Source organism: Gavia stellata, unplaced genomic scaffold (genome assembly GCF_030936135.1).
Source record: "Gavia stellata isolate bGavSte3 unplaced genomic scaffold, bGavSte3.hap2 HAP2_SCAFFOLD_917, whole genome shotgun sequence".
In the NCBI taxonomy this organism is placed as follows: Eukaryota; Metazoa; Chordata; class Aves; order Gaviiformes; family Gaviidae; genus Gavia; species Gavia stellata.
Genome location: NW_026777376.1, coordinates 35477 through 44746, shown reverse-complemented (window position 1 = coordinate 44746; position 9270 = coordinate 35477). Strand labels below are relative to the sequence as shown.

The 9270-nt window shown below is 73.5% G+C and overlaps 1 protein-coding gene across 1 annotated transcript; it reads left to right on the top strand.

Annotated features, from left to right (window-relative positions):
• The first annotated feature begins 637 nt into the window (after window positions 1–637).
• Window positions 638–4471, top strand: LOC132321941 (carcinoembryonic antigen-related cell adhesion molecule 8-like). The gene is made up of 8 exons (XM_059835319.1): window positions 638–695; window positions 999–1367; window positions 2013–2084; window positions 2203–2319; window positions 2854–3114; window positions 3277–3552; window positions 4213–4395; window positions 4467–4471. The coding sequence occupies exons 1-8, from the start codon at window positions 638–640 to the stop codon at window positions 4469–4471; spliced, it is 1341 nt and encodes a 446-aa protein (XP_059691302.1).
• The last annotated feature ends 4799 nt before the right edge of the window (window positions 4472–9270 follow it).

Below are 9270 nucleotides of genomic sequence, written 5' to 3'. Positions count from 1 at the left end.
GCTGTCCCCATGTCTGTGCCCATGTCCCCCGTTCACTGAGTGCTGTCCCCACGCCCATCCCTATCCCTGTCCCCATCTCCGTTCCCACGTCCCCTACGCTGTTCCTATGTCCGTCTCTGTCCCCATGTCCATGCTCGACCCTACATCCGTCCTCGTTCCCATGTCCTCACGCTGTCCCCATCTCTGTTCCTATGTCCCCTGTGCCATCCCCACGTCTATCCTTGTCCCCATGTCCCCCATGCTGTCCCCATCTCCGTCCCTGTGTCCCCTGGGCCATCCCCATGTCCGTCCTCACGCCATCCCCGCTTCCGTCCCCATCTCCCTCGCGGCCTTTCGGGGCACCCCCATCGCAGGCCCTGGTTTGGGGGGCCGTCGGGGCACCCCGATGGCAGCCCTTGTGTGCCCGTCACTGGCCCCTGCCTCTTCCACCCCAAACCCCTGGTCCCAGCGGTGCCCCCCGGGGCGGGGGGCTCTGTCTCCCGTGGGGGGCTTTGGCCATGCTGGGGCACCCCGGCTTCCCCAGCACACGTGCCACCGCGGGGCTGGTGCAGGAAAGCCCGTCCCCCAGGGAGGGCTGGGCCGTCCCCTCCCTCTCGCCGGGCACGGCTGCGGGCGCGGGGCATCCGGGCGAGCCGCCATGGTCCAGCGAGCGCCGGGCCCCCGGCGGAGTCCCTGGAGTGCCACCGTCCTGGCAGGTGGGGGGCAGCAGGGCGCGACGGGACCCCCTCCACCTCTGGGGCCCTCCTGGGGTCCCTCGGGGGTCCCCTCCCTCTTCCGGGGTCTCCCCTGGGGTCTCTCTTGGCTCCTCTTCCCCCTTGGGGTCCGTTGGGGGTCCCCTCCGTCCCAGGGTCTGCCTCAGGGTCCCCCGTGGGGTCCCCTCTGTCCTGGGACCCACCTGGGGGTCCGTCTCCGGGTCCCCTCCAGCCTTGGGGGTCCCGCCACGCAAACCCACCGGGGACGTGTCCCCCAGGGCTGATGCCGCTTCCTCCCCCCTGCAGCCGCCCTCCTACTCTCCTGCCTGCCGCCGGCGCCGGGCCAGGCCCCCCTCTTCGCCATCCGCCAGGACCCCGCGGCCGCCCGGGCAGGGGGGGACGTGTCTTTCACGCTGGAGCCGGTGCCCGGTGACATTGTGTTGTGCTCCTGGTTCCGGGCGCCTGTCGCCGACCTGGCCTTCGAGATCTTCAACTACTTCAAGGTGTCGGAGCTGGGGCAGACCAACGGGCCGGCGTACACCGGGCGGGAGACGGGCGCCGCCGACTGCTCCATGCGCATCAGCCGCCTGTGGCAGAACGACACCGGCGTCTACACCGTGGCCGTGCGGCACCCCAGCACCACCACCATCGCCAGCATCAACCTGACCGTCCACGGTGAGTCTCTGCTGCCCGTGGCACCCTTGCACTGTCCAGGCCCTTTCCGGGGCGACCTGCTGTCCGTCGGTCCGTCCGTCCTTCCGGTTGGCTGCCGTCCCGCCCCAGCGAGCGCCGAAACCCCCGAGTGAAGGGCATGGGGTGGAGGGGGAAACGCGACGCGCCTGGCGGCCTTTGGCCATGCTACGCCCCTGCCCGCTGCGCCGTTTCGGGGTGCCGGAGGCATCCCCATCCTGCCCCCCCGCCGGCAGCACCCGGTGAATCATTAACCACTGGCTGCGCTTCCGCCTTCCTGCGCCGCCCCGGGCACAAGGGCTTTGGGGGGGCTGCAGGCCACCCCGACTGGGGGGCTGCATGTGTGTCCCCCCCGGGCATCGTGGGTGGGGGACCCCCGTGGTGGTGGCTGGGGACAAGCCCCGGGGTTTCTGTACGGGGGCGTGGGGACAAACCCATGTCCCTCCGGGGTGTTTGGGACGGGGATGTGGGGACAACCCCCCTGCGCCGGGGGGTTTCAGGATAGGAACAGGGTGACGCTGGGAGGGGAGAGCATCCGGACGGGGGGGGCACTCGGGACCCCCGTTGCTGTCGCCGTAGACCCGATCCCAACCTGTCCGTCCCCGCTTCCCACCCCCCCGGTGTCCTCAGGCCCCGGTGACACCGTCTGTCTCCTGTGCAGTCCCCCTGACACAGCCGGCAGTGACGCCGGACAATGTGACGGTGACGGAGAACGAGACCGTCACCCTGACCTGCCGCAGCCCCCCCGGCACCCAGACGGTGGCCTGGCTGCGCTGCGGGGCGCCGGTGTCGGCCGGTGGCCGCTTCTCCCTGTCCCCAGACAACCGCACGCTGACGGTGCGGCCGGCGCAGCGGGGTGATGCCGGCGCCTACGTGTGCCAGGTCAGCAACGCCATCAGCACCAACCGCAGCGACGATGCCACTGTCACCGTCGCCTGTGAGTCCCCACGGCATCCCTGTCCCCTGTGCCGGCCCTGTGTCCGTCCCCACATGTCCTGCGCCGTCCCCGTGTCCCCAGCGCCGACCCTGTGTTTGTCCCCGTGTCCCCTGTGCTGGCCCCATGTCTGTTCCTCTGTCCTGAGCGCCATCCTTGTGCCTGTCCCCACGTCCCCAGTGCTGACCCCACCTTCATCCCCGTGTCCCCAGTGCCCTCCCCACATCTGTCCCCCCATCCCCTGCACTGTCCCTGTCCCCATGTCCCCAAGCACCCTCCCCACGTCCCCATGCTGTCCCCGTGTCTCCCAGCATCGTCACCATCCCCATCCTCACTACCCTGTGCCGCCCCTGTCCCCATGCCGTCCCCATGCCGTCCCCATGTCCGTCCCCTCGTGCTGTCCCTGTGTCTGTCCCCATGTCCCCAGCACCATCGTCAGCCCCATCCCCACCACCCTGTGCTGCCCCTGTCCCCACGACGCGCCCCCCCCGTCCCCGCCCCATCCCCTGCTCTGCCCCTGACCCCTCTCCCCCACAGACGGTCCCGACGCCGTCACTGTCACCCCGCCGGGGCCCCTCGACCTGCCGGCCGGGTCCCCCGTGACGCTGACTTGCGCTGCCACCGCTGCTGTCCCGGCCCCCCGGTACACCTGGTTTTTTGGGGTGACCCAGCACCTGGGGGCCACCTGGGTCCTCGACCGCCTGTCCCTGGCGCACGGGGGGGCCTATGTCTGCCAGGCCACGAACCCCCACAGCGGCTGCAGCCGGAACAGCTCCCGGCTCGAGCTGAGGGTCTGGGGTGAGTAGCCAGGGACACCGGCGCCGCCGTCCCCACCGATGCCACTGCCACCGTCCCCGCCACCGCGCTGCGCAGCGAGGGGGGAGCCGCGGGGGAGCGGGTGCGAGGGTGCTGCGCGAGCTGGCACCCCCTGACCCCCCTGCCGTGCCCGTCTGCTCGCAGAGCCGCTGACGCAGCCGGTGGTGACGCCGGACAACGTGACGGTGACAGAGAACGAGACCATCACCCTGACCTGCCGCAGCCCCCCCAGCACCCAGACGGTGGCCTGGCTGCACCACGGGGCGCTGGTGTCGGCCGGTGGCCGCTTCTCCCTGTCCCCGGACAACCACACGCTGACGGTGCGGCCGGCGCAGCGGGGTGATGCCGGCATCTACGTATGCCAGGTCAGCAACGCCATCAGCACCAACCGCAGCGACAATGCCACTGTCACCGTCACCTGTGAGTCCCCACAGCGTCCCCGTCCCCACGTCCGTCATGCCGTCCCCATCCCTGTGTCCCCTGTGCCGTCCCTGTGTCCATCCCCATCCCCACACGTCCCGTGCTGTCCCTGTCCTATCCCCCACGCCGTCCCTGTCCCTGCGTCCTGTGTCTGTCCCCGTTCCTGTGCCTCTATGCCATCACTGTCCCGTGTCCCCATCCCCATGTCCCCCATGCCACCCTGTCCCCATGTCCATTCTGCCCTGTGTCTGCCCCTGTGCCCCCCACGATACCCCCACCCCCACGTCCCCCATGCCACCCTGTCCCCACGTCCCCTCTGTTCCTGTGCCCCCACGCCATCACTGTCCTGTGTCCCCCACGCCCATGTCTGTCACCATCCCCACGTCCCCCATATTGCCCCCTCCCCACGTCCCCTCTGTCCCTGAGTCTGTCCCTGTGCCCCCCACGACATCCCTGTCCCCATCCCCACATCCCCCACGCTGCCCTGTCCCTGCGTCCCCTCCGTCCCTGTCTCCGTGCCCCCATGCCATCGCTGGCCCCCGTGTCTGCCCCCATCCCCACGTCTCCCGTGCTCTCCCTGTCCCGGCCGCACGCCGTCCCCGTCCCACGTCCCCCGTGTCCCCCCGCCGCCCCCACGACCACTCACCCCTCCGCCCTCAGATGGCCCCGACAGCGTCACCATCACCCCCCCGGGCCCCCTGCGGCTGCGGCTGGGCTCCCGCCTGGAGCTGCGCTGCGCCGCCGCCGCTGCCCCCCCGCCCCTCTTCGCCTGGGCCCGCGGCAACACCAGCCTGGCCGCCGGCAGCCGCCTGTGCCTCGACTTCGGGGACCCCGGCCAGGCCGGCGAGTACCACTGCCGGGCCACCAACCCCGCCCTGGGCCGCGCCGCTGAGGCCACTGTGCTGCTGCTGCAGGATGAGGGTGAGTGGGGCCGGGGGGGCAGCGGGAGCTGGGGAAGGGGGGAGACTCGGCACAGGGGGGTGCCACCCCACACGGCAGGTCCCCGATGCGGCGGGCTCCGGCCACAGGCGCCCCTGCTCACTCTCTGCCGGGGCTCCCCCTTTCTCGGGGCGCCCCTCCACCTCCCCACAGGTCTCAGCAGTGGGGCTGTCGCCGGCATCGTCTTGGGGACGCTGCTGGGGCTGGGGGTGCTGGGGGCTGCGGGCTACCTGCTCTGGCGCCACATCGGCAGGTAAGGGATGGGACCCCCCCGGGATCCCCGTGGGACCCTCGGCCCCGCTCACTGCTCCCCTCTGCCCCAGGTCCTCCGCTCCCGCGTCCCTCAACGGAGCCAAACCGGGCGCCCCGCCCTGCGGTGAGTCGTGTCCCCCCCCGCCATGTCCTGGGGTATCGTGGGGACCCCCAGGCCTTGGGGGACTCATTTTGCCCCCTCTCTGCCCCACAGAGGCCCCGGCTGCAGACGGCATAGACAGCGCGGTAAGGGGCTGCGGGCGGTGTTTGGGGGGCCGCGTGCCGGGGTCCCCTCCCCATTCCCGGGGGGCTGGGGGGGCCCGGACGCTGGGTCCCTGACGCGCGGTGCTGCCTTGCAGGAGGAGGTCAAGTACTCGACCCTGACCTTCAGCGCCGCGGGGGGGCCGGCGCCCCACAGCCCCCCGCGGCTCGATGGCAGCACCGTCTACTGCGAGGTCAGGCAGAAGTAGGGGGCCCCCACGGACGCCTGGCGCCCCTGCAGGGGGGTCGGGGCCCCCGGCTGGTCCCGGGGGTGCGGGGTGCCCCGTGCGGGGCCGGCTTTGGAATAAAGGAGGTGACGGGAGGAGAGACCCTCGCGCACACGTGTGACACGCGCACGGCCCCTCGCACATGCCTGTGACATGCACACAGCCCCTCGTGCACACGTCTGTGACACGCACACAGCCCCTCGCACACGCCTGTGACATGCACACAGCCCCTCGTGCATACACGTGTGTGACACGCACACAGCCCCTCGCACATGCCTGTGACATGCACACAGCCCCTCGTGCACACGCCTGTGACATGCACACAGCCCCTCGTGCACACACGCCTGTGACATGCACACGGCCCCTCGCACACGCCTGTGACATGCACGCGGCCCCTCGCACACGCCTGTGACATGCACACGGCCCCTCGTGCACACACGCCTGTGACATGCACACAGCCCCTCGTGCACACACGCCTGTGACATGCACACGGCCCCTCGCACACGCCTGTGACATGCACGCGGCCCCTCGTGCACACACGCCTGTGACATGCACACGGCCCCTCGCACATGCCTGTGACATGCACACAGCCCCTCGTGCACACACGCCTGTGACATGCACACGGCCCCTCGCACACGCCTGTGACATGCACGCGGCCCCTCGTGCACACACGCCTGTGACATGCACACGGCCCCTCGCACACGCCTGTGACATGCACGCGGCCCCTCGTGCACACACGCCTGTGACATGCACGCGGCCCCTCGCACACGCCTGTGACATGCACGCGGCCCCTTGTGCACACGTCTGACACGCGCACAGCCCCTCGCACGCACGCATGTGCCACGCTCGTGGTCCCGCGTGCCCCCCCGCCCCGCGTGAAACATGTCTCGTCCGTGTGGCTCTCGCCCCGCCCCCGCCCCGCCCCCGCCCCGCCCCTCTTCTCACTGGGCCCGCCCCTTGCCCCCGGCCCGCCCCCCCGTGCCCCCCCCGCACCCCCCCGCACCCCCCGGCGGAGGAGGACGAGGTGGGCGTCGTCGTCGTCGCTTTAATGCCGGGGGGGGTCAGGGGCGCCCCGAGACCGCCCCCCCCCCGCGCAGTGACGGCTCCCGGGGGTCCGCAGGGGGTCGGCGGGGGGCGGGGCCGGCCCGGGGGGGCGGGGCCTGGGCCGACCCCGCCCCTCCGTGGACCGGCGCCTCCTCCCTCGGGGGGACGCGCGGAGATGGGGGGGACCCCGGTGTCCGGGGGGGGACCCCCGCGTCCGGGTCCAGCGCTCACCCTCGCGGGAGGCCGTGGGTTTGCTCCCGGCCTGCCGGCCGCTCCTCCTGTCCCTGCAAAGAGCCGGGGGGAGCCTGGGGGGGACCCCGGGGCCTGGGGGCGACCCCGGGGTCCAGGGGGGACCCAGGCGTCCGGGGAGGGGGACTGGGGGGACCCCGGGGTCCGGGGAGGGGGACTGGGGGGACCCCGGGGTCCAGGGGGGACCCAGGCGTCCGGGGAGGGGGACTGGGGGGACCCCGGGGTCCAGGGGGGACCCAGGCGTCCGGGGAGGGGGACTGGGGGGACCCCGGGGTCCGGGGAGGGGGACTGGGGGGACCCCGGGGTCCAGGGGGGACCCAGGCGTCCGGGGAGGGGGACTGGGGGGACCCCGGGGTCCAGGGGGGACCCAGGCGTCCGGGGAGGGGGACTGGGGGGACCTCGGGGTCCGGGGAGGGGGACTGGGGGGACCCCGGGGTCCAGGGGGGACCCAGGCGTCCGGGGAGGGGGACTGGGGGGACCTCGGGGTCCGGGGAGGGGGACTGGGGGGACCCCGGGGTCCAGGGGGGACCCAGGCGTCCGGGGAGGGGGACTGGGGGGACCTCGGGGTCCGGGGAGGGGGACTGGGGGGACCCCGGGGCCCAGGGGGGACCCAGGCATCCCGGGAGGGGGGCAGAGCACCCAGGTGGGAAGGAGCCCAGGTGTCCGGGGTGGGGGACCGGGAGGGGACGCTGGCGTCGCGGGGGGGACCCAGGAGTCCCGGGGGGACCCAGGCGTGCGGGTGGCCTTACCCTGGGTGTCGTGTGCGGGGCCGCACTCGCCGGTGGACCATGGCGGCCGCGAAGGCCCCGGCCAGCAGGACCCCGACCAGGGCCCCGGCCACCACCCAGGCCAGGAACGGGGGGGGCCCGGCCGGCCCCGAGGCCGGCGCCCCGGTGGGCACGGGGGTGCCGGGGGGTGTTGCGGAGGGCGAGGCCGAGGGGGACCCGGTGCCGGGGGGTCCCGTGGCGGCGGGGGGGCCGCAGCTCGCCTGCCCACGGGGGCCCCATGGCCACGAGAGACGCAGGCCGAGCCGCCAAACCCGTCGGGCCTGAGTCACAGGGCGGCGGGAGCGGGGGCAGGCCCGGTCACGCGTGTGCACACGCGTGTGCGCACCCGGGGCAGGCGTGCGCGGGCATGTGTTTCACAAGGGGCGTTTGCTGGGGTCCATGGCGGGGGCATGCGAGAGGCATGGGAGCTTTGCGCGGCCCTGAGAGGGCGAGGGGCGTGCGAGGGGTGTGCGAGGGGCACGAGGAGCTTTGTGCGGCCCTGAGCGTGCCAGGGGTGTGCGAGGGGTGTGCGAGACACACAGGGAGCTTTGCAGGATCCCAAGTGTCCGAGGGGTGTCCGAGGGGTGTCCGAGGGGCGTGCGGGGGGTGTGCAAGGGGTGTGCGGGGGGCGTGCGGGGGGCGTGCGGGGGGCACGGGGAGCTTTGCAGGACCCCGAGTGTGCCAGGGGTGTGTGAGGGGTGTCCGAGGGGCACAGGGAGTGTGTGAGGGGCACAAGGAGCTTTGCAGGACCCCGAGTGTGCCAGGGATGTCCGAGGGGCGTGCGAGGGCTGTGCGAGGGGCACGGGGAGCTTCGCGCGGCCCCGAGTGTGCCAGGGGTGTGCGAGGGGCGTGCGAGGGGTGTGCGAGGGGCACGAGGAGCTTTGTGCGGCCCTGAGCGTGCCAGGGGTGTGCGAGGGGTGTGTGAGGGGCGTGCGAGGGGCACGGGGAGCTTCGCGCGGCCCCGAGTGTGCCAGGGGTGTGCGAGGGGTGTGCGAGGGGCACGGGGAGCTTCGCGCGGCCCCGAGCGTGCCAGGGGTGTGCGAGGGGTGTCCGAGGGGCACAGGGAGTGTGTGAGGGGCACAAGGAGCTTTGCAGGACCCCGAGTGTGCCAGGGGTGTGCGAGGGGTGTGCGAGACACACAGGGAGCTTTGCAGGATCCCAAGTGTCCGAGGGGTGTCCGAGGGGCGTGCGGGGGGTGTGCGAGGGGTGTGCGGGGGGCGTGCGGGGGGCACGGGGAGCTTTGCAGGACCCCGAGTGTGCCAGGGGTGTGTGAGGGGTGTCCGAGGGGTGTCCGAGGGGTGTCCGAGGGGTGTCCGAGGGGCGTGCGGGGGGCGTGCGGGGGCACGGGGAGCTTCGCGCGGCCCCGAGCGTGCCAGGGGTGTGCGAGGGGTGTGCGAGACACACAGGGAGCTTTGCAGGATCCCAAGTGTCCGAGGGGTGTCCGAGGGGTGTCCGAGGGGCGTGCGGGGGGTGTGCGAGGGGTGTGCGGGGGGCGTGCGGGGGGCACGGGGAGCTTTGCAGGACCCCGAGTGTGCCAGGGGTGTGCGAGGGGTGTCCGAGGGGTGTCCGAGGGGTGTCCGAGGGGTGTGCGAGGGGCGTGCGAGGGGCGTGCGGGGGGCGTGCGGGGGCACGGGGAGCTTCGCGCGGCCCCGAGCGTGCGGCCCCGCCGGGACTTTCCGGGCCGTTTCTGGTAAGTCGCCGGGGCGGAGGTGGGGGGGGCCCCGGGGTCAGCCCGGGACACGCACGCGGGCACGCGCCTCCGCAGCCGCGCGGGGGCGCACGGGGACCCCTGAGGCGCGCGCACGCGTGGGGGCTGCGGGACGCCCCGGCCCCGCTTGGGGAGGGGGCTGCGGGGCCCCCCGCCCCCGCCCAGCCGCGAGGGGGCGGTGCAGCCGCCGGACGCCTGGGTCCCCTCCCAAGGGCGGGGCCGCTGGCGGGGAACCCCCCGCCCCCCCCGCCCGGGGTCCCCGGGGCGTGGC

Bases quoted from the DNA above. Each gene is read 5' to 3' on its own strand.
- LOC132321941 (XM_059835319.1), top strand. From the start codon at position 638: ATGGTCCAGCGAGCGCCGGGCCCCCGGCGGAGTCCCTGGAGTGCCACC. The intron at 1,368-2,012 runs GTGAGTCTCTGC...CGGTGTCCTCAG, and splicing joins CATCAACCTGACCGTCCACG to GCCCCGGTGACACCGTCTGT. The intron at 2,085-2,202 runs GTGACGGAGAAC...CCCTGTCCCCAG, and splicing joins TGACGCCGGACAATGTGACG to ACAACCGCACGCTGACGGTG.